The 25,580-nt window shown below is 42.7% G+C and overlaps 2 protein-coding genes across 4 annotated transcripts in view; both read right to left on the bottom strand.

Annotated features, from left to right (window-relative positions):
• Positions 1–9,049, bottom strand: part of hmcn2 (hemicentin 2) — a 69,877-nt gene extending 60,828 nt beyond the window's left edge. Inside the window, exons 1-4 of the mRNA XM_055919608.1 lie at positions 8,533–9,049; positions 4,595–4,665; positions 4,092–4,250; positions 3,879–4,001 (exon numbers count right to left, since the gene is read on the bottom strand). Of these exons, the coding sequence (XP_055775583.1) occupies positions 3,879–4,001; positions 4,092–4,250; positions 4,595–4,665; positions 8,533–8,806 (627 nt within the window). The 5' untranslated portion in view covers positions 8,807–9,049. The remainder of the gene's footprint in view (positions 1–3,878; positions 4,002–4,091; positions 4,251–4,594; positions 4,666–8,532) is intronic.
• Positions 9,050–12,691: 3,642 nt separating this feature from the next.
• Positions 12,692–25,580, bottom strand: part of ncs1b (neuronal calcium sensor 1b) — a 43,103-nt gene continuing 30,214 nt past the window's right edge. For 2 of the 3 annotated variants that reach the window (XM_055919607.1, XM_055919605.1), the window contains 6 exons: positions 21,232–21,370; positions 18,781–18,859; positions 18,249–18,337; positions 17,881–17,958; positions 17,088–17,201; positions 12,692–14,343 (listed from right to left, as the gene is read on the bottom strand). In XM_055919607.1, coding sequence (XP_055775582.1) covers positions 17,103–17,201; positions 17,881–17,958; positions 18,249–18,337; positions 18,781–18,859; positions 21,232–21,370 — 484 coding nt within the window. In that variant the 3' untranslated portion in view covers positions 12,692–14,343; positions 17,088–17,102. The other variant, XM_055919606.1, reaches the window with a different exon arrangement.

Below are 25,580 nucleotides of genomic sequence, written 5' to 3'. Positions count from 1 at the left end.
CCAAATCAGAGCGAAAGGACAGGAAGGATGTGCATGTGACCTCATGACCCATCTCTGATTCTGAAACTGTCTGCTTCAACACTGCAAGCTGGTCTTTGTCTTTGGACCATTCTTCCATCGCCAAAGTATGTCTCAAAGGGATCTTCCATAAACAAAAGGAAAGTGAAACAGCTCAACTGTCAAAAAGATAACATACAGTTTTCTGCACTCTTAAGCATGAATTCCCTGATGAGTTGGAAGGCAACACAGTGGAAGGCAACACACTGTCCTTCTGCAAACTACTAGTATAGTCTAGGAGAGATCTATTCCAGATTATAAACAGGTCCAACTGTGCAGGATAAATGAAGACTATCAATGAATCAACTGTTTTACTCTTTGTTATCTGAAAAATTGGGTGGGCTTTAAATAGCAGATGTGGCCTGAGAGGACTGATCTGGTCTGGAGTTGATGGGATTGTGGCGGCTTCACTGAAATGAGGCTCATTATCTTGTTATCAGAGAAAATATGACCCAATGCCTGGCTTCTGCTGAGACTGAAAAAAACCCTGGGTGGCTTGATTGCATTCAATTCCAGTAGTAAACATCACTGAGTATACTTTTCCCCCATGACTATTACTGTAGAATATTTGACCGGTAGAATTTTTCTCTTTGAGTTTTCAACCCTGTAGGTGAAATCATGCTGGTGGTTATGAATCAGAAGAAAAACAACCTGTGTCCTTTCTCCTTTACAGGAAAAGAAGAGCATAACCTGTTGTGTAACTGTGTCTTATTCATTTCACTGGCTGGACCATCCTTTTTCCATCTTTCAAGTGCTTTACAAGCAACTGTGGTCTTGTATTTGTTTTGACCCCATAATCGTGAGGGCAGACATTATGGTTGCATTGTGTCTATAATAAAACAAACTGAAAACAATGCTTTAGTGGCCCCTCTGAAAAAAGGGGCTTATTCAACACATCTTCATATATTTAGGAATAATGGAGATTGGAGTGAGCAAAGCCTTTGATAATTTAATTAGCAGGCCTCCCCTCTCTGTGTACCGGCCCACTGGCTCCTCTCAGCAGCTGATTCCTCTCAGAGTTTACAACTGGAAACAGCTGTAAGGTCTGCCACATGTGCAGCCGTCCCCAAGGGAGCAGGAAACTGCTGTAGAGTGAGCTACATCTTCCACAAACCGGTGTCTATTTCATCTCCAGCACCCAGGGAGGACACAGAGTAGACATTCATCTCCCCACAGCCTTAGACAAAGGGACATGGAGACTCCGAGACATTCATCTCCCCACAGCCTTAGACAAAGGGACATAGAGACTGTCTGGTCTGACCAAGGTGTGTCTCAAGGAACATGGTGTGTTCTGATGGTGCTGCTACAGCCGCTCCCTGCCTGAGCCATGGGGAATCCAGAGAATCTACGGGTCTTTGAAACCTCATCCGCTGGGTCTCAGCTGAACAGGCACATGCCGGTGTGTCAGGAAGAAGCATGGACTGTTCTTTTCTTCCTCCAGCTTGGTGGTTGTCTACAGGGATTCCTCTTCCTCATGCCCCTTTGAACCCCTCCAGTAGACCGCCTGACTGATGGTTTCTCTCATCGTGGTTGGGGAACCTACAGACTACAGCCCTCCTTGCAGACAGGGGTCACCAAGCTCAAGCTCTGAGGTTAAGACGCTACCACCATTGCGGTGAGAGAAGAGACAGGGTGCCAGGAACCAGGCTATTAGGCCAGATCAGTCCCAGATGATCCCCGTTCTCCTATTGGACGGGAATGTCAAAACACCTGCCTTGCCTTTCCCCCAGACAACAGACAAGAGTCTACCACATCTGTCTTCCTGTCTCTGGTCTAGACCACAGAGAATGGCTTTGTTCACTAACCTCAGGAACACGACAGAGGATACAGGTTAACTGGATTTAATTTATATTTTCACAAACACTCCTGTCGCTTTAACTCACTACTGGGCCCACCTGAAATCATTAGGCCAATGTTTCCAGTGGTTATTTTATGGAAGGAAGTCCAGCTATTTCAGAGAGGAGTGCATATGGATCACAGGAGGTTGGTGGCACCTTAATTGGGGAGGATGGGCTCGTGGTAATGGTGGGAGTGGAATAGGTGGAATGGTATGAAATACATCAAACACATCGGAACCATGTGTTTGATGCCATTCCATTAGCTCCGTTCCAGCCATTATTATGAGCCGTCCTCCCCTCAGCAGTCTCCACAGGTGTGGATTTGAAACACAGAGACACGAACATGCATTGGCCAGGATACTGCCAAGGTGATCATAAACAGTCTACAGTAGATTATAGATGGGAGGGCAATAACTCATGAGCTCATGGCCTGTCCTGTCTCTTTATCACCCTCATTGAGTCTAAGCTGAGGCAACAGAACAGACATCCACAATATGCATGGATTCGTGCATGGATGAAACCTCCCAGAGCCCAGAACGATTTCTCTTGGCCAGGTTCTCAGTCCTCTTACATCCTTCACACACTGAGAACTGAGGATAGCCTCTGTGATCATTAGGACCAGAATCAACGCATTAGTGTTCTTTTTCTACCCGAGCTCGGGATTGTTTGGCTTTTTGCTCCAGTGATAACAACAAGTTAAGTCTTAAGAGTTGAAGGAGTGTCACACACAAGGTTTCACAATGAGCTGTTGTGTGTGGACTTGGAGCCAGCTCCAGTGGGCAGCTGTGTTGGAAAGGGAAGCCATGACAGATCATATCCTGGGATTAGACAGTAAAATAAGCAGTCTGCTTTCTCTCCACCTCTCCCCCCGAGACCACAAAACACTATGTATATTTGATTTGGCAACAGTTTATTAAACTCATATTAAGGGGGAAGATGTTAGTTAGATGTGAGGTATTCATGCGGTTTCTAAGGATTAAAGGATTTACATTCATTTAGTAATAACATGCCACCTAGAAGTTACAATCCCACTGGTTGTAAATGCAACTGAAATACAGTAGTAGTTCTCCATGTGGCTCCATACTAAATGAGCAGAGAGAATAGCATGACATTTTAAAGGTATAATGGGTCACATTAAAACATAAAAGCACTCCTGCCCCTATCCACACTCGGGCCCAGGTTGAGAGGACTGGTTTCTGTTGGGGGGGTGAATGTGGTGCCTCAGCTCCTCACTATTAACCACTATAACGTAGAACAGCACTGTCCTGCAATGTGGACATGACATTCAGACACTCCTCAATGAACTGTGGAGGCTATGAAGTTTTCATAGAACCATATCCCACACACATACACACATGCACCATACATACTTGCATACATAAAGACCGGCATGAGTTGAAAGAAAGCAGACACACATAAAAACACACATTGAGAACTGGGTTCAGGGGTTCAGTGGGCCACCTCCCCCAGTGAACAGTCATACTTGGCTCCAGTGTAGAGCTGCCCTCTCCTCAGCCCAGCCATCTCATGTGATGATATTCAGGATACCAGTGTCTCTCCCAAAGGAAACCGGCTTCTTTTATGTTTGGTTGGGAGTTATTGAGCCCCGTTGAATTTGGCTTCCAAGATTTGGAGTTTAGTTACATGATAAGATAAAGGAATCACTCACCCCTACTATGTAGTTCCTGGTGAGTTTAATATTAACTTTGAAAATATTTGATGTGTGTCTATGAAATATACAATGATTACATGTTCGGGTGATATGGGATTCATATCGCTCGTCTTTCAACTGCTTTTACATATCAAATATTCTCCATAAACCATTTGTTCACTTGAACCCGCGTGCATTTTTTTTAACACTTGTCCAGAAGAGACAATAAACCTTTGCTTCTTACAGAAAAATCACACTATGGTTGACCATTTACTCAGCACACCCTCGTCAATATGCTTGAAAATAATATCCATTTGTTTGATGACTCTCACCTCATTGACTTGCTGCTTGTTCAGGTGAAAGATCTGTCCAGAGCTGGTGGCAGCGATCTCCTCATAGGCTCTGTACCCAGGCTGAGAGCGGTCTCCACAGTCCCCAGTCAAGACAAACACAACCTGGGTGCACACAGAGGACAGCAATGGAAGGTTATTATTACTGAACTTATACTGAGATTATTGTAATCATACATTGCAATCAATCATTACCTGTGACTGTCGGAGCTGCACCAGTTGCAGCACGTCCCTTTTCAGGTGGTAGTCCTTGGCCCTGGCATCAGTGAACACGTAGATAAAGGAGCTTGGTAGAGACACCTCCAGGGCCTTCTTTATGGCTCCTATACTCATCTCTGGACAGTCTCCACCTCCCTGAGAGAAGACAACACACAAACCATTGATCCAACGCCATCACTGAGGGCCTCAATAGGAACAAGCAATACATCACTATGCATAGACCTGTGCTATGCTGTGTAGCCTAACCATAATCTTATTGAGGTTAGAAAACTATACTATACTGTATTGACTATAGAGACTTCGGGCTTTATATTCTAAGTAGTCTGCATTTCTATTGTACAGATCCTGCATAGCCTACCTCTTTCCTGGTCTACAGATTGATATCAAGCATGTACAGCCTATCCTATGGAGTCTGGCAGATGTTCTGGCAGAGGTGGTATAGCTCTAATGTTGTAACATGCTTTGGTTCTGGTACACACCTGGACAAACAGCTCCTGCAGATCCTGCTGGAACTTCTTTGGGTCAGTGGTGATGGACACAGGGCCAATGTCTAGGAGAACACATCATGTGGACGCTATTAACATTATACATGACGAATGGCTGGATAATCAAAGGACAATCGATAAAAGACAAAAATTAAAGATAATAAGATAGGTCAGTTGCACTGGATAATTATAGGCTTCTGGATGATAGTCCATGGTTAAATGATAGTCCATGGTTAAATGATAGCCCATGGTTAAATGGTAGTCCATGCTGCTCCCTCAAATTGTTTTTATTGTAATAACCTAATTCATTAGTGGTGGACAATTAAGTATCACATTCATGCTAGATTATATAATAATATAGCATGTCTATGGGGTTATTGTGCCATCTCTGGGTCAAAAAGCCCATGATGATTGAGTAATCATTAGTTGTATTTAGTGCTGAAGTTAAAGCACCAGTGTAGTCAAATGGCAAACCACCCTGCATCCCACTGCTGGCTTGCCACTGAAGCTAAGCAGGGTTGGTCCTGGATGGGAGACCAGATGCTGCTAAAGTAGTTTTGGAGAGCCAGAAGGAGGCACTATTTCCTCTTGTCAAAATGTTTTAAAGATTCCAATGCCCCAGGGAAGTGATTGGAGACATTGCCCTGTGTAGGGTGTTAATCCCGGTGTCCTGGCTAAATGATTGTGGACTACAGCAAAAGGAGGACTGAGCACGCCCCCATTCTCATGGGGCTGTAGAGAGAAGGTTGAGAGCTTCAAGTTCCTTGGTGTCCACATCAACAACAAACTAGAATGGTCCAAACACATCAAGACAGTCGTGAAGAGGGCATGACAAAGCCTATTCCACCTAAGATGATTGAAAAGATTTGGCATGGGTCCTCAGATCCTCAAAAAGTTATACAGCTGCACCATCGAGAGCATCCTGACTGGTTGCATCACTGCCTGGTATGGCAACTGCTCGGCCTCTGACCGCAAGGCACTACAGAGGGTAGTGCGTACGGCCCTATACATAACTGGGGCCAAGCTTCCTGCCATCCAGGACCTCTACACCAGGCGGTGTCAGAGGAAGGCCCTAAACATTGTCAAAGACTCCAGCCACGCTAGTCATAGACTGTTCTCTCTGCTACCGGACGGCAAGTAGTACCGGAGTGCCAAGTCTAGGTCCAAAATACTTCTTAACAGCTTCTACCCCCAAGCCATAAGACTCCTGAACAGCTAATCAAATGGCTACCCAGACTATTTGCATTCCCCCCCCCCCTCTCTCTCTCTCTTTTACGCTGCTGCTACTCTCTGTTTATTATCTATGCATAGTCATTTTAACTCTACCTACATGTACATATTACCTTGACTAACCAGTGCCCCCGCACATTGACTCTGTACCGGTACCCCCTGTATATAGCCTCGCTATTGTTATTTTACTGCTGCTCTTTAATTATTTGTTACTTTTATTTTAAATGTTTTACTATTTTTTACTTAACACTTATTTTTCTTGAAACTGCATTGTTGGTTAAGGGCTTGTAATTACGCATTTCACTGTAAGATGTTGGTTTTGAAATTCCCAATCTGGCCCTCAAACCATCATGGCCACCTAATCATCCCAAGCTTTCAATTGGCCCATTCCTCTCCCCTGTAACTATTCCCCAGGTGGTTGCTGTAGATGAGCATGTGTTCTCAGTCAACTTACCTGGAAAAATAAGGGATAAATGAAAGTCAAAAACGTGAGGTTGAAATAAGACTTTTTTTTACCATTTTAATTGAAAACAATCACAGTAATGTTTTGATATTGGGATAAAAACGCCTGCATTGGACCTTTAACAGAGGGTGACCTGGTCAGTGTACCCCAGCATGACAAATAACAGCCTGCTAAGATCTGACACTTATTTGGACTCCTTCAAGGGATGATTGATGTAGCAGTAAACATTAACAGAGAATATATTGTTTGTGATAGAGAATAGGTTAGCATATAGAACAGTGTTTCACTCTAGTGTGAGGGATGGGCCTGGTTGGTTGGGGTGGGGCCAACGTGTGTGTGTGTTTTTGTGTGTGTGTTTGTGTGTGTACGTGTGGCGTGTGTGCTTCAAGCTTTGCCATCAAATTGCAAGCCTTGCTTACTAAATATAACTATTACAATAGACATTGATAATTTGTGGACATGTCAGACTGTCAGTCTGCCTGGTGATTATTTCTTGATCGCTCTCTCTCGCTCTCCCACTGTATTTTTCTTGTCAGACTTTTAAAATCTTTGTCCCCACTTCACTCATAAAAGCCCATAAAACATGGATACTGTCACGCCTCCTTGTCAATCACCCAGTTTCTTTGCAATCTCAGGAGGTTAACAAGGTCCCCAAAGACAGAATGTGTGGCGTTAGAGTAGCTAGCCGCACAACATCCCCCTCCCAACTTCCAGCTCTTAGACCCAGGCTTGGTTACTGGGGCTGGTAGGCTTTCCGGAGGGGTGGATGGGGGGTGATTGGGGTAATTACACACAAGCAGGCAGCATATGCTTCTCATCAGGGCTCAAACACCCTCCCCCAAAAGGGCACTCTCTATTTTCAAACTCCAGCTTTCCCATAGAGGGAGAGTGGAAGAGGGCCGCTTGGGGAAGAAGCTTACCTGTTGCCATCCCCTTTAGCCCAGTTATCCTGTTCCTCTGTGTGAGTCATGTTAAGCACACTAACTGTAGCCTAACTCAAATGTAGCTGGGTTGTTCCACCAAGTCGTGCCTTTTGAGATGTGTAACTTTGAGTTTTTTGTTGTTGTTGATTTCACCCCATTTTAACATTCTGTCATAAGGAGCACATGATCAACTTAATACAGCACCTGCTTTACCATTTCAAGAGGTTAAATAAAGTGCCAAATAAAGTGACAGGGTTGACCATAACAGGGTTGACGATTTTATCTTTAATCAGCCATAAATCCCCTTCTGACAGGGGAAATGGAAGCTTGTTGTGTGCAACAGGGAGGGGCAATTGAATGCATGCTTCACAACAAAAAACACATTGTTAAAATACTTCTAGGTTGTCTATCTATGGGTAATAGGGTTGAAGTGTTACAGTATGTTCGACTCACTCGGTTTTCCACCACAAAACACCAGAAAATGGGCAAAAAGAGTAGAGCCAGCTCGCTTGCTTTTATATTATGATTTGACTATTAGATAGATGTTCAATGTTTCTTTTGAAAAATAGATTTTAAAAGGGATAGTTTCAACATATTAAAACAAGAGTTCAGTTCACATAACAGGGTTGACCTTAAAATTTGGGACAGGTTGTTTTTTGTTAAATTTAATCACTACTCACATTTAATAAATAATAATCTCCAGAAATGACTTTGTCAAAGCAACAAAATAACTAGGACTTTACAATGATGGCGAAAACTTGGTTAATTTCGTTAAAATCTTCCTGGAATTTTGGCACATTGGCAAGTCTTTATTCATATACAAATCTGATTTATTGAATTCTCCATGTGGTCTATATTAAAGGGCACTTAATTGAATACAACAGGCTTTTAAAACGTTATTCATCATTGGTGCACAACTTCTAATTAAAATATCAAAGGGATGCAAAAGGCACTCATTTCGTGGAAAGACCCAATTAGTGTCTTATTTTTCGAATTTGTTTATCTTGAAACAGAGCCATAAACATCTGTAATTTGTAGTTTGCTTCCAGTTAAAAACCTCAGATTAGCCAATGGATAATAATTTGCATAATATAAATCAGACAAGGCTATACTGTATAGGCTACAGTTGATTTGGCTAGTAAATATTAAGATAAGTCATGTAGTGAGTGAAATGCAGGAGACTGAAATCAATTGTTCATGTCAATTGTTTAATGTAAATAATGTAGGCATATTGTCATTTTTTTTAAATGCTAAATCTCTTACTCTTGTAATAAATAATTAGAGTTCTGCAACTTTTCATCTTTTATTTTTTTTACCTGGGTCATGAAACGGAACGAGGACAAAGTTTTTGATGGGTCTGGTCCTCCGGTTGAGGGTCTTTTCCAGGATCCGAGAAGCGCCCTCTATCACCTGTTTGAGGTCGTCGTACATTGAGCCAGTAACGTCGAACACAAAGGCCAGGGTTGAAGCGCTGTCACTGTCCAAGTAATCAAAGTCCTCCTGGACCCCCTCAACTCGCAGGTCAGCCAGTACTTTGGACCCGCAAATAAAGAGCGCCAAGACAAGGCACTTCAACATAATACCGGTCATTATCAATTCACTGCATCTGTATTTGTTTTCAGAAATGTAGCAAACCAGTTAAAACACAAAACTTTTGGCGAATAAAAAAAATCACCTTGGCCTATAGAAATACAATTATTGCCAAAAACAACTCAAATCCAAAAATCATTGGAAATGTTGCCTCAATTGAAATGCACGCCGATCTAGAGTAGATGATGTAGCACCTTATTTCCTCCGAGTTACATCCATGTACAAACGTTTGGAGGGACTGGAACGAGCTGCTCCCCTGGAGAAATGGAACGCTGAGCGCTCAGAACGGGGGCGGAGATGGGTGTTAAACGGGTCCTGAGTAGGAACAAGCAGATTTTTTTGTGTGTGTAACTTGACCCGGCTATGACTTCCAGCCCCAACCCTATATCCCACATTCTCCTGGCTGGGTACACTTTATCTAACAGCATTGGATCTGGCCAACCTAGTCTGGTGCAAAGCAATTGTGCACAACTTTTACAGTGGAGAATATTTGTGGTCATGACTCAAGAGCATTGTCCAAATGGCTTGGGTTTTATTAATAGCAGCGTTTATATTCAGCTGGCATCTAATTTTGTACATGCTACTCTCTGGTAGTAGCCTGTCATAACAGTATACTATCCCTCTGGTGCATGAATGGAATCAGTGGCCTGACAAGATACAGAGAAATACTGTACCAGATGTGTTTTCAGAGGGAAGGTTTAGGAAGCCAAGCGTCTCTTTCTCTTCAGATTACACATACTGATAAGAGCGGATACTTCGATTGCATCACATGCTGAAGCATTCGCTCTCAGTGATCTATTTTCTGTATTTTTTTTCCATTCGATTTATTTGAGCCCAAATAAATATGTAACTGTCACGCCATGCAAGCCGCGAGACCGAGGTAGCATATCCGTACATTTGGCGAGGAGATAAGGCTACCTACACGAGGAAGGAAAGGGGATGTCTAGATTGTGGACAATTCAGAGACCCAAAAAATAACCATTGGTGTCTGACAGGAAATAACAGGAAATCGACAGAGATTTAGAGTCACACTTCTGTGACTAAAGGAATTATAATTTCAGTCTCCTATTCCACATTTATTCGTACCCTAGAAAAGCATATAAAAGAGAAACAAAACCTTTTATATGATGCTGCTGCAACGCCAGAAAACAAGAAATTAAAGCTGTTTGCTACAATGATAGACATTTTCTCTTTCTGAACCAACCAGGTCATAATTCAGACAAACAGCGCATTCGGAAAGTATTCAGACCCCTTTACTTTTTCCACATTGTGTTATGTTATAGCCTTATTCTAAAATGCCTTTTCCCTCCTCATCAATCTACACACAAAAACCCATAATGACAAAGCAAAAAAACTTTTTTTGAAATTTTAGCAAATTAATTACAAATATATAATGGAAATATCACATTTACAAAAGTATTCAGACCCTTTACTCAGGACTTTGTTGAAGCACCTTTGGCAGCGATTACAACCTTGAGTCTTCTTGGGTACACCTGTATTTGAGGAGTTTCTCCCATTCTTCTTTGCAGATCCTCTCAAATTCTGACAGGTTGGATGGGGAGCGCCGCTGCTCAGCTATTTTCAGGTCTCTCCAGATATGTTTGATCGGGTTCAAGTCTGGGCTCTGGCTGGGCCACTCAAGGACAATCAGAGACTTTTCCCGAGGCCACTTCTGCGGTGTCTTGGCTGTGTGCTTAGGGTCAATGTCCTGTTGAAAGGTGAACCTTCGACCCAGTCTGCGATTCTGAGCGCTCTGTGGCAGGTTTTCATCAAGGATCTCACTGTACTTTGCTCCATTCATATTTTCTTCGATCCTGACTAATCACCCAATCCCTGCCGCTGAAAAACATCCTCCAGCATGATGCTACCACCACCATGCTTCATCGTAGGGATGGTGCCAGGTTTCCTCCAGACGTGAAACTTGGAATTCAGGCCAGAGTGCAATCTTCGTTTCAGCAGACCAGATTATCTTGTTTCTCATGGTCTGAGAGTTCTTTAGGTGCCTTTTGGCAATCTCCAAGCTGGCTGTCATGTGCCTTTTACTGTGGAGTGGCATCCACTCTACCATAAAGGCCTGATTGGTGGAGTGCTGTAGAGATGGTTGTCCTTCTGGAAGGTTCTTCCATCTCCACAGGGGAACTCTGGAGCTCTGTCAGAGTGGCCATCGGGTTCTTGGTCACCTCCCTGACCAAGGCCCTTCTTCCCCGATTGCTCAGTTTGGCCAGGCGGCCAGCACTAGGAGGAATCTTGGTGGTTCCAAACTTCTTCCATTTAAGAACGATAGAGGCCACTGTGTTCTTGGGGACCTTCAATGATACAGACCTTTTTTGGTACCGTTCCCCAGATCTGTGTGTAACAGTTTAACTTTAGTCCGTACCCTCGCCCCGATCCGGGCGCGAACCAGGGACCCTCTGCACACATCAACAACTGACACCCACGAAGCATCGTTACCCATCGCTCCACAAAAGCCGCGGCCCTTGCAGACAAGGGGAACCACTACTTCAAGGTTTCAAAGCGAGTGACGTAACCGATTGAAACGCTATTAGCGCGCACCACCGCTAACTAGCTAGCCATTTCACATCCGTTACACTCACCCCCCTTTCGAACTCCTCCTTTTCCGCAGCAACCAGTGATCCGGGTCAACAGCATCAATGTAACAGTTTAACTTTACGGCGTCCCCTCGCCCCGACCCGGGCGCGAATCAGGGACGCTCTGCACACATCAACAATGGTCGCCCACGAAGCATCGTTACCCATCGCTCCACAAAGGCCCTTGCAGAGCAAGGGGAACCACTACTTCAAGGTCTCAACGCGAGTGACGTAACCGATTGAAACGCTATTAGCTTGCACCACCGCTAACTAGCTAGCCATTTCACACCCGTTACATGTGCCTTGACACAATCCTGTCTTGGAGCTCTACAGACAATTCCTTCCAACTCATGGCTTGGTTTTTGCTGATATGCACTGTCATCTGTGGGACCTTATATAGGCAGGTGTGTGCCTTTCCAAATCATGTCCAATCAATTGAATTTACCACAGGTGGACTCCAATCAAGTTGTAGAAACATCTTAAGGATGATCAACGGAAACAGGATGCACCTCAGCTCAATTTCGAGTCTCATAGCAAAAGGCCTGAAATACTTATGTTAATAAGGTATCTATCTGTTGTTGTGTTTTAATACATTTGCAAAAGTTTCTGAAAACCTGTTTTCGCTTTGTCATTATGGGGTGTTGTGTGTAGGTTGATGAGGGAAAAAAATGATTGAAAACATTTTAAAATAAGGCTGTACTGTAACAACATTTGGAAAACATGAAGAGGTCTGAATACTTTCCGAATGCACTGTATGAGTATGGCACACTTTCGTCCTCCTTTTGCACCACGTAGTAACTCCAATTCTAATGGCTCTTAGATCTCCTGCACTCAACCAGATGGATAAGAATGAACAGACAGTGTTGAACTTGCTGAGGACCTGCCTAGCCTGTACCCAGCCACTATAAACCCAATCACTATGACTTTCACCCACACAGTGATGGCACATCAAGAACATCACTACTCTTTATGGACTATTTGAAGTGAGGCAGTCTGCTGTAGGAATACTTAAAGTGGAAAGCACTCTTTACTCATATCTATGAACTGTCAAAAAGCACTGTTTAATGAACAAGTTAGTCTTTGTTTCACCAAGTGAGACCACCAGGCTTTGATGGATAAATCCCTGATTAAGGATAACAGGGTATTTTATGTTTAAATTGTACAAAAGCCAGAATCTCCATTGAACAATTACTTCAACTATTTTCTGCCTGAGTTCTGTTCCTGTATCCCATTTTGAATAAAGGGTATTTGAGGGAACCGAGCCACGATTTAGGAAACAAATTCAATCACACAAATGTAAAGGCAGCCACATTTAAAATGCTTTTTATTCTGTGCTCTGTGTTCTTCAATGTAAATGACAGCACAGGGGGAAATGACCTTTCTCACTTGAGTAAGGCTAAATCAATGAAGCTGACAAATACCTAATGTTCAGACTGAAATAACCAAGACTGGAGGGGAAAAAGCATCATCACATGCTGGGATCTGTGATTTCTGTTGAACACACAGGACAGACACAAAGACGACAGACTCAAACACACAGCCCGCAAACAGCTTTACAACGAGAATGTATGCCTGTTTGTTCTCAATAGCCGAAGCCTTGTGTATACACAGGGTGGAGTAAGATGCGCTCAAAGGAAATAATGAGCCTCAATTGGGATATGTCAACTGTGAAGAATTACACTGTGTTGCTTGGTCTTGCCATTCAAGAAGTGGCTTTAAACATTACAATGCCTTGATGGTAGCGCTGATGGGAAAGGGAACACACATCTAACACAATAGGAGGTACATACCACAAACATAATAAATGAATCCTTACAAAAGCCCCTCCCTGCCCACTTTCCCCTCAAATAAAAATATAAAAGAAATCTCCTCAGAAGGAAGCAGTTTGTATTTGAAGGAGGATAAAAAAAAAGGTATTCCATTTTTAAAAAACTCTTAAGCTTCATTTCATGTGAATAAACAGCACTCCAACAAATGTAGCAAGGCAACAAATATTAAATGTTACACACCTATCAACACTGAGTGTACAAAACATTAGGAACAGCCGCTCTTTCCATGACATAGACTGACCAGGTGAATTCAGGTGAAAGCTATGACCCCTTATTGATGTCACTTGTTAAATCCACTTCAATCAGTGTAGATGAAGGGGGGGAGACAGGTTAAAGAAGGATTTTAAAGCCTTGAGACAATTGAGACATCAATTTTAAGTGCCTTTGAACAGGGTATGGTAGTAGGTGCCAGACACACCGGTTTGAGTGTGTCAAGAACTGCAACACTGCTGGATTTCTCACACTCAACAGAACTGAGGCTGTTCTGGGGGCAAAAGGGGGTGCAACTCAATATTAAGAAAGTGTTCCTAATGTTTTGTACACTCAGTGTATACTATATCATATTCACATGGGTTTATAAACAAGTTGATCTCTCTCCACACTCTCAAATCAGTGCCTGTTGATGTCTCCCGCTGTAGTCTTTCAGGTAGCCATGTGACAGCTCTCCACATGTCAGTAACACCACTATGGCTCTGTTGAGCGCCGTTCACAGTTCACACACACCTCAAGGGGTATCCTCCAGTGTAGACCACAGGGAATAACAACCTTTACACTCTCTCTAAAGCTGGTCTTCAGTGCTGTCCATCCCTTGTTTGAGTTCTTGAATGAAGTCCACAGACATATACCATCAACAAATTCCTTCCTCGCATGTTACGTTCAGTGTCTCTTACCCCCTTGCCCTTGTTTTATTTTACATGTTGTAATATCAGAGGTCTCAGAGTTGTTTTCAATGCTTAGTGGAGATGAATATGTGCAATTGAGGACAGTATTACACAAGTCCGTGCCCGCCTCCTCACCCTCCCACGTCTCCTTCTGGATGGTGCATGGAGGGATGTTGATGTTTGTAGATGCTTCTTCTCATAGCAGGTGTGATGGCACTGTGTTAGATTCACTTGGGAATCTGTAATAATAATCACCATTGAGTTCAATGTGGCAATGAAATCAGACATGGAAACAAACAGTGCAAGATCCTATTGACAATAAGGGACCCTGAACTCTATAAGAAGTAAATGCAAGGCTACTTTAAACCCAAGCGGCCACATGTATCTGTCTATATTGAGCTCAAAAACTCTGTCACATGTTGAGCAGAACATCAGCTACAATTGGCAATAATGGTCAGTTGAATACATTAGACAGAGGGAGGAGACCAGCTAACTGCCCTCTCTCCTCTCTGAGCCCTGCATGGATGTTTGATCAGCAGCAATCAGCAGAGGTTCGTTTATTTAAAAGAAAAAAATATATATATATCTTATTTACAATGACGGTCTATCCCGGACCAAACCCTAACCCGGATGACGCTGGGCGAATTGTGCGCCGCCCTATGGGACTCCCAATCACAGCTAGTAGTGATACAGCCTGGAATCAAACCAGGGTCTGTAGTGACGCCTCTAGCACTGAGATGCAGTGCCTTAGACCGCTGCGCCACTCAGGAGGCCCAAACGTTGGATAATGCACAAGAACAAATGGTGGTCTGACAATGGCTGCTCTGCATTGTTTATAGACCATGCGAGTCTCTGACCACTGTACTATAATGTCATCCTCAACAGATCAATTGACAATAAAATTCATAGTTTCTCTAATTATAGCAACAACAAAAAAATGTGATTGTATGATATGTAGAACCATGTGACATTTCCATCACTGGGATGCTGCATGATTAAGATAAAGAGATGAAGATCACTTTATTGGTCAATTACACACAAGGTCCAACCAAACTGTTACTTCAGCTTTTAACCCAACCCCTCCGAAAGACACATACATGCATATACTGGTTTTTACACATACATACATATACAGGTTTTTACACATACATACATACATATACAGGTTTTTACACATACATACATACATATACAGGTTTTTACATATACATACATATACAGGTTTTTACATATACATATACAGCTTTTTACACATACATACATATACATACATACACAGGTTTTTACACATACATACATATACAGGTTTTTACACACACATACAGTTGAAGTCGGAAGTTTACATACACTTAGGTTGGAGTCATAAAACAAATTTTTCAACCACTCCACAAATTTCTTGTTAACAAACTATACTTCTGGCAAGTTGGTTAGGACATCTACCCTGTGCATGACACAAGTCATTTTTCCAACAATTGTTTACAGACAGATTATTTCACTTCTAATTCACTGTATCACAATTGCAGTGGGTCAGAAGTTAACATACACTAATTTGACTGTGCCTTTAAACAGCTTGGAAAATTCCAGAAGATTATGTCATGGCTTTAGAAGCTTCTGATAGGCTAATTGACATCATTTGAGTCAATTGGAGGTGTACCTGTGGATGTGTTTCAAGGCCTACCTTCAAACTCAGTGCCTTTGCTTGACATCATGGGAAAATCAAAAGAAATCAGCCAAGACCTCATCCTTGGGAGCAATTTCTAAATGCCTGAAGGTACCACGTTCATCTGTACAAACAATAGTACGCATGTATAAACACCATGAGACCACGCAGACGTCATACCGCTCAGGAAGGAGACGCGTTCTGTCTCCTAGAGATGAACGTACTTTGGTAAGAACAGTGCACATCAATCCCAGAACAACAGCAACGGACCTTGTGAAGATGCTGGAGGAAACAAGTACAAAAGTATCTATATCCACAGTAAAACGAGTCCTATATCGACATAACCTGAAAGGCTGCTCAGCAAGGAAGAAGCCACTGCTCAAAAACCGCCATAAAAAAAGCCAGACTACGGTTTGCAACTGCCCAAGGGGACAAAGATCATACTTTGGAGAAATGTCTTCTGGTCTGATGAAACAAAAATAGAACTGTTTGGCCATAATGACCATAGTTATGTTTGGAGGAAAAAGGGGGTGGCTTGCAGCCGAAGAACACCATCAAAACCGTGATGCACGGGGGTGGCAGCATCATGTTGTGGGGGTGCTTTGATGCAGGAGGGACTGGTGCACTTCACAAAATAGATGGCAACATATATTGAAGCAACATCTCAAGATATCATTCAGGAAGTTAAAGCTTGGTCGCAAATGGGTCTTCCAAATGGACAATGGCCCCAAGCATACTTCCAAATTTGTGGCAAAATGGCTTAAGGAAAACAAAGTCAAGGTATTGGAGTGGCCATAACAAAGCCTTGATCTCAATCCTATATAAAATTTGATGGCAGAACTGAAAAAGCGTGTGCGAGCAAGGAGGCCTACAAACCTGACTCAGTTACACGAGCTCTGTCAGGAGGAATGGGACAAAATTCATCCAACTTATTGTGGGAAGTTTGTGGAAGGCTACACGAAACATTTGACCCACGTTAAACAATTTAAAGGCAATGCTACCAAATACTAACTGAGTGTATGTAAACTTCTGACCCACTGGGAATGTGATGAAAGAAATAAAAGCTGAAATAAATCCTTCTCTCTACTATTATTCAGACATTTCCCAATCTTAAAATAAAGTGGTGATTCTAACTGACCTAAGACAGGGAATTTTTACTAGGATTAAATGTCAGGAATTGTGAATAAACGGAGTTTAAATGTATTTGGCTAAGGTGTATGTAAACTTCCGACTTCAACTGTACATATGCAGGTTTTTACACATACATACATATACAGGTTTTAATATATACATACATATACAAGTTTTCACTGCTCTACTCACCAAACACTTTCTGCCTTATACCAGCCCATCGTACAGTGACAGTGCCTGCACAATGGAGGGGTCTGCCTTGGAACCCTCCTGAAACTCCTGCAGGGTCAACTTTCCATCAGCATTCTGGAATAGGAATACAGGAGAAAAGAATGCAATGGAACTGCAGCTGTATCGCAGATCAGGCTACTTTTACTCTATCTTACCAGCAGGGGGCAAAAGTGTTTCTCAAACAAATCCCGAGTAAAGTACCAGACCCTGTTCTACACGGCTTGGCTGATCTAGTTCAGTGCACTTGGATGGTCAGCTCTCTTCCCTCTGCCCATATAAATGACTGAGTGCTGCTGCTGTGCTCTGAAGTCAATCCTATTGGCTGATTCTGGCACCGGGTATTGAACTGACAAATACCCAAGCTGGCTCTATCTCATCTCTCACTAAGCCAAGGACGAGGAGGGCCTGAGTGAGCTGACTGGGTATTAGCACTGGGCTGTGGTGGTGAGGATAAATCTACGGTGTTTATACACCGCAGGCAGTGTTAGTGACGCTGGGATGGCTATGGCTAAGAGTTAAACTACACTCCCCGCCTCACTGCACTACAGCACAGGGACAACAGTAAGAACAAATCCACATTCAGTCTTTTCTGTTGATTTTGATCGTCAGTTCATTAGAATAGTACTGCCACTTACTTGTACAACAAAGTAAAAATAGCTACCAACATACCAAAGATCAACACGTAGTTACATAATGATATCATAACCCAAGGTGGTGGTTTTGGGTTACTACAGTGTTTTATATAGCGATATACCTTGTCCATCATGGCAAAAATACGGTCCACTCTCTTCTCAGGTGTATTCTCTTCTTCTGGTAACTCTACAGTGTTCCCCTGGAATACAGAGGCAAATATACTGTCAATATACATGTCAATGTATTTTGTGGGGGCGCCAGGTAGCCTAGTGGTTAAAGTGTTGGGCAAGTAACCGAAAGGTTGCTAGATCGAATCCCTGAGCTGACAAGGTTTTAAAAAAGCTGTTGTTCTGCACAAGGCAGGTAACCCACTGTTCCTAGGCTGTCATTGTAAATAAGAATTTGTTCTTATTAACTTGCCTAGTTAAATGTTAAACACTATGTGCATGCTACCATTTCTCTTTGACATTTTAGTATTGTATAACTTACCACCATCAGATATATGGCATCTACGATGTTTAACATCTCGTCTCGTGTGATATAGCCATCGTTATCAAGATCATACAATTTGAAAGCCCCTGTAAAGACAGCAAAAAATGGTGAATGCCCAGTACTGACTGTAAATAAAGTTGTTTTGAGATTGTGCAGATGGGGATCGATGAGTGTATGTAGCCTTTATTTTGTACTAATGTATTGTATGCTTGCCAATCAGATTGAAAATGAGTGGCTGTGTGTGGGGGAGGGGAGTAGGATGAGGGTTTTGAAATGGAATGAACCCCTGCATAGTCAGAACCATTTTCCCCAAATATCCAAACCCAGGGCTCACACAGTAGGCAACATAATTTAGCTTAATGCGCTACCATGTCTAACTATCTCTTATTTGTTGTCTTCTGTGAGCCTGTTAAGCTCTTTGTTTTGTTCATGCATAACAATAGGATCACAAAGAGCCAGGTCCTGTCACTGAAGTGTCAAAGTGCATCTGGGGGTCACTGCCTAATGTGAAGGGGTCATCTCTCCTTACATCTGAGCTTCTCATCCAGTGTCCCCCGAGAGGTCACCGACAGGGCCTGGATGAACTCAGAGAACTCTATGCGTCCGTCCTATTCAATGACAGAGAGAACAAGAGAGAGAGAGAGAACGAGGGGTAGGGAAGTCAGACAGGCAGAGAGAGAGAGCGAGAGAAAGAGAGAGGGGGGACAGACAGGAAGCAAGAGAAAGAGAGAGTGAGAGGGGGGATAATAGAGAGAGAGGCAGAGAGAGAGAGCGAAAATGAATATCTTCTTTCACACTAACACCCCAATACACTTTGTTTGGTCTATTGCTGAAAAATGGGACAGACTTGTGCTTAGTGTCCGCTGCTATTTCTGCACTGCACCTGGCTCTCCGCCAAGGCTAAAGCATGTTATCGCTGGTCATTAGCGAGATGGATGCATAATGTACGATATTTTGAAAGTTATTACACACTCATAGAACCATTGTATATTAGAGCCAAATAAGTTTCACAGCTTTCACATCGATTATACATCTGAAATGGACATCACAGGTTTATCCCTCTGTCCTACAGGGTAAAGCATTCTCCAGGCAGTTTTATTTCGCTCCAGCTTTCTTGGATTCCCTCACAGCATCCTGCCACAGCACTCAGAAGAATTTCCAATTACCTTTCAAAAATTGGGGGCAAATCGGTGGCCTGCAGCTTACTGCTGCAAGGGTTCAATTTGTGTAGTACATGGAAATGTCTGCCAATAAGAGATAGTGGTCAAGCATAAAATGGAATCATAAAGCAGCACTAACAAAGACAGAAGGGCTGCAAATTCAGCTCTCTTGATGAAGTTCTGAAATCAAAGCTAATTCAGCTGTACCAGACTTGCACTAATCTATTCTTTAATAGTGCATAGTATTTTGCTATTCATGCTCTAAAGCAGCATATCTGTGACAGGAGCTGCTCCTAGTAAAGCCTGAGAATTGACACCTTGGATAGGATAGTAACCCTGAGAAGAAGTTCCCCACTGCTCCTATTCAGAGAGTCTGACCCCACTATTAAGACCAATGTGTTCTCTAACTACAGGGTGCTTAGCACAAATGAAGCCCATAAATAAAGAGCAGAACCAGTGTGTGTGTGATCTCCATGGCACAAAGCCAATTACCCACAGGCTATGGCCGCCAGGGGTCATCGGCCAGCCTGGAAGGGCTGTTCTTAACAAGACATAGTCCATTTCCCTTTCATTTTCAGGCACCTCTAACCTGTGCTTTGTCAACCCGTCTCACCTCTGATTGGCCCCACAGAAGGGACTCCTTTCTGTGCTCGGATTCCACCTCTGATTAGAGACCATTACACTGCACTACCAGTACCATGACTAGACACGACCAGTAACATGACTAGACACTACCAGTAACATGACTAGACACTACCAGTAACATGACTAGACACTACCAGTAACATGACCAGACACTACCAGTACCATGACTAGACACTACCAGTAACATGACTAGACACTACCAGTAACATGACTAGACAATACCAGTACCATGACCAGACAATACCAGTACCATGACCAGACACTACCAGTACCATGACTAGACACTACCAGTAACATGACTAGACACTACCAGTAACATGACTAGACACTACCAGTAACATGACTAGACACTACCAGTAACATGACGAGACACTACCAGTACCATTATCAGACACTACCAGTAACATGACTAGACACTACCAGTACCATGACCAGACACTACCAGTACCATGACTAGACACTATCAGTACCATGACTAGACACTACCAGTAACATGATTAGACACTACCAGTACCATGACCAGACACTACCAGTACCATGACCAGACACTACTAGTACCAGATACTACCAGTATCATGACCAGACACTACCAGTAACATGACCAGACACGACCAGTACCATGACTAGACACTACCAGTAACATGACTAAACACTACCAGTACCATGACCAGACACTACCAGTAACATGACTAGACACTACCAGTACCATGACTAGACACTACACGTAACATGACTAGACACGACCAGTAACATGACTAGACACTACCAGTAACATGACTAGACACTACCAGTAACATGACTCGACACTACCAGTACCATGACTAGACACTACCAGTACCATGACCAGGCACTACCAGTACCATGACCAGACACTACCAGTACCATGACCAGACACTACCAGTACCATGACTAGACACTACCAGTAACATGACCAGACACTACCAGTACCATGACTAGACACTACCAGTACCAGACACTACCAGTACCATGATCAGACACTACCAGTAACATGACTCGACACTACCAGTACCAACCAGAGACAGCACCCTCAACCTTTTTACTATATGTTACCGTTTGTTTACTAACATTGCAGTGACTTTGAAATTGTAATTAAAATCACAGAAAAAGCACATGTACTTGTGGAGGAACAAATGAAGGAATCAACAATCAAGAACCTTGTTTTCATCAAAGACGTTGAAGACAAAAGAAGCAAACTTGGTGGGGTCACCAAAAGGGAAGAACTGCTTGTAGATGTTCTGAAAGCCCACAGCATCCAGCTGACCACTTGGACAGTCCTTTATAAAGCCTTTGTACCTGTAGGACATGATGATGATGAGAGGGGAAGGTAAAGAGAACACAAGAGAAGGTTAACAGGATAAGGATACAATTAGCCTATTGAATATAATAGGAAAATGTGTTCAATGCTTCAGATACAGCTATTCACATGCAATCAACATTTATCTAGTATAAAACAGCATGCTGTATCAAAAGGTTCGACCCAAAGCTATTTGTCTTGCGAGCAGATAAGACAATGTCTCTAAACTGATGAAGAGGCAGAGGGAGTTTAATTCAAATGACTTTCTTGTCTCCTTCTGCTAATGTGCATAAATGATAGATCAATCTGTGAGCTTCTAGCCTCTGCAGATGATACATCCAGAATGACATAACATCACAGTTAAATACAGAACCATGTTTCATATGCAATTTCCCAGTCAATCAAACGTAGACAGTCTCGTTGTACAACTCAATAAAGAAACAGTGTTATCAGTCGAATAACAAGCCTTTAATGGGTCTGTACAGAGGCAGGGAGGGAAAAGGAGAGGGAGAGAATGAATCAGAGATGAGTATGCTAGATGATAAGTGTAGATTTCTCTCTTCATATCTTTCTCTGGTTAAGGCATGGGGGTACTTATCAGTCTGGAGGACAAACATGTGCATCCATATGACGTCTGAACCAATGTTAGACGGTGATGTTCAGAGGTGGACAACTCTTCTGTGAGTTCCCATAACCTCCTATGTCTCTGTGTAATTGACCACAGACACAGACTGGTCCTGATGAGGATCTGCTGTAATGAAGTCCAGACTGAGAGTCATGGACGATGAAGCCCAGGACAGATCCTGGAATTCATTCAGTCCTTCCTTTGGCTCCTTACTCTGAAACGCATACTTTTAATCTGCCCAACAGACAAAACACACTCCTCCATGGCATGGAATAGGACAGAAAGACACAGGGAATATCTGAAGATATGCAGAGAAAAGTTTGAAGAGGAGACCATAAACCTTCCATTTGCATATCCAGATGTGGAGATATGCAGAGAAATGAAAACCCAGCGAAGAACAATGAGGAATCAAGTCTAATTGCCGTTCAGTGTGCAGGCAATACAAAGCACATCATAATCCCAAAATGACCCACTTCAAGTGAGATAGATTTCGTCTGACTCATTTGTGAATTTCCCATTGTCTCCGTAAAAAGGAAATATTTTCAGTAGATTCATTGGGGAACTTACGCAAAAAAACTGTTCATGCAAAAACTCACAGCCCTCTAGATTTAATCAGTTGGTTAGCAGCCATTGACTACTAATTGGACATTAAGCAGGATGATCCCTATCTAACTAAACTAAATGTGATGCAGCTCTTTCTAGTTTGAAGTGGCTCTGGCTAACTCAGTAGTATATGTGGAGTTGTGCATGGACACATATAGTCTAGCCTGGTGTAACGGATGCCCTGCTGCCTGCTTAGCGAGTACCGCTTCCTCCTGATTCGGCATATACCAAGGCTTGAACCCAGTACCTTTGCTTTGCTTCTTACCAGACAGCACAGCCAAAAAGCTAGATATTCAGTGACGCAAGTGGGGACACTTCAGGCTCAGGAGTGAGTTTCGCACATCCCCATGTGATAGATTCACCCCCTCAACTTAATCCACAACGACCCCAGCGTTGTTCTGAGTGCAACTGCAGATCCAAATCACAGCACCATGTGTAACAGATGTCACGTTGCCAGTTTAGCGAGTACCGCTTCCTCCAGATTTGGTTCATACCGAGGTTCCAACCCATGGGACCTCTGCCTTGCTAGCATACGTGACCGCCCTCCCGGAGTCTTACCAGTCAACGCCACCAAAAAGTTAGTTATTCGGCGGCGCAAGTGGGGACATTTCAGGCTAAGGAGTGAGCTTCACACATCCCCATGTGGTACACTAGGTCCCAGGCCATTCAGGATAATTGTATTTATTCACATTGAGATAGCCAGTAGAATTATGTCCCAATTAGCGAGCCAACATGACTGGCAGCTTTCTACCATCATGGTGGATGGCTATAAACAGTGTTGTGGACTGCTCATAGCCATCCACCATGATATTTAGCTATTTTCCCTTGTTGTTGTCCAGTTGACAGGGATACTTGGCTCTGTCCCTCTGTTATTGATTGTAGGTGAGCACTAAGCATACTAATGACATCTCCCCCTGAATATATTAGCATATAATCAATACAGAGGAGACATTTAATGTACAGCACCGGCATTTATCTAACCCAGCTAATTCTTCCATGTCTGTCGGTGGCTCCTCCACTAATTACACACCATCTGGCATTTCCCCTGTTTAAACTGTCTCTCATCCTTCACACTCAACCATGGTGATTGCGGCTGATCTTCAAGTGGAGAGTCATGCAAAGTTTCCGTAAAATAATGTATGGGAGGGTCACTGAGCTGGCTGCAGTGCCCAGCTAAGGGGTTATTCTGCCCCAGTGCATCCAGGCAGCCCCTGAGACTGGTCAGCTTTGTAGCCCCGTGCTGGAGAAGCCCACTAAGAATTGTCTTTATGCTGTTGCTGCGTGTGGATGTGCCCTTGCTCACTGGCCCTATCAGAGAGGGCCAAGTGCATCAGTACACTGACTGGCTGGCACTGACTCCTCTCCCTAAAGTACAGTCAGGATCAGGTTTTGACACAAAGCCAAGGCCGAAAAAAGAGCGTTAAAGACCTGGCATGTGAGATGGACAGGGAAAGGCAGCATTGGCACGTGATATAGGTTACTGTAAATCATAATTCATTGTTTAGGCTAGATCTAGCCTGGGGTGAGATGTATTCAACTCTTTTCCACCACTCATTTACTACAAGAGTAAAAACAGAAGCATTTGCATTGTGTAATAAGGATCCAGTAGGCTCAGCCGGCTACATCATCATTTTGCTTTAAGATTAGTTGGCTGTGTTTTATAGCTTTACATGGCAGAGGACATGACCCAATTCCCTGTGTGCTTGAAATTGTAAAAAAAAACTGTGAGGGGGAAAGCCATGCATGCAAAGACAAAGAGTACCTATAAATACTCACATCATCAACAATAGCACCAATCCTTGACTCTGTAGGAAAAAGTCATTCTATTTTCAGAACTCTCCAAGGGAATGTGTGAAAAAATAACTTTAGCCTCAAATGCAGTAGCACTACGCAATCTATTAGTGATGGGGGGGGACGAGACGATGCAGTTACATATATCGCAATACTATAGTTGGATGATTTTATATCGATATTTGACCCCAAGTACTGATTGAAAAAATACATCAAATATATATTTTTTGCTACTGTAGTAGCGCTAGCTGGCGCTAGTCAGCTGTACCTGCTCCAAAACCCAGGTATTTTTAATCCTATAGCTTGTTCTTCATTTTCTTTTAAATAGTAAGCCAACACGTTTCCCTAACTGATCAAAACTTGTTTTCTCATGCTCTCTCTTGTCTCCCTGCAGCAGACATATGGTGAGCAACATGTTTGGAACATCAAATCGCAATACATATAGAATCGTGAGAATCGCAATACATATTGTATCGGCACCCAAGTATCGTGATTAGGGTTGCAAAGTTACCGGTAATTTACCAAAGTTACCTGAATACTTTGCAATTTTTGTAATTAACAGGTCATCTATGGCAATATATATGGTATATATGGTAACTTTGGTCATTTATACTTGAATAACTTGTACATAAATGTATTACTTTTTTTTATATCTGTGTACATATTGTCCATGATTTTCTTGTGGATAGACCATATGGTTCAAGAGAAAATACCCAAATGAATGAAAAAATAATCTAATCAACAATGGCATTATTTTTAATTAACTATTGACTTTTTTCACAACTGCCAGCAGTTTGGCGCAAAAACATTTAAAACAAAGACATATTCACATAGTAAAATAAATAAACGTGTGTAAAAAACATAAAATATTGAAACCCTCATATTAAACAATGGCATGAAATAGCATTAAAGACCTGGCATGTGAGATCGATAGGGAAAGGCATCATTGGCACGTGATATAAACTCCGCAAAAAAAAGAAACATCCTCTCATTGTCAACTGCGTTTATTTTAAGCAAACTTAACATGTGTAAATATTTGTATGAACATAACAAGATTCAACAAGCTGCATGTAAGCTGCATCTCCTCCTCATGGACTGCACCAGATTTGCCAGTTCTTGCTGTGAGATGTTACCCCACTCTTCACCCTAGCCCTCACCCTCCAATCCAACAGGTCCCAGACGTGCTCAAT

This window comes from Salvelinus fontinalis, chromosome 4 (assembly GCF_029448725.1).
Source record: "Salvelinus fontinalis isolate EN_2023a chromosome 4, ASM2944872v1, whole genome shotgun sequence".
Taxonomy (NCBI): domain Eukaryota; kingdom Metazoa; phylum Chordata; class Actinopteri; order Salmoniformes; family Salmonidae; genus Salvelinus; species Salvelinus fontinalis.
This window is presented reverse-complemented; position numbering and strand designations above follow the sequence as displayed.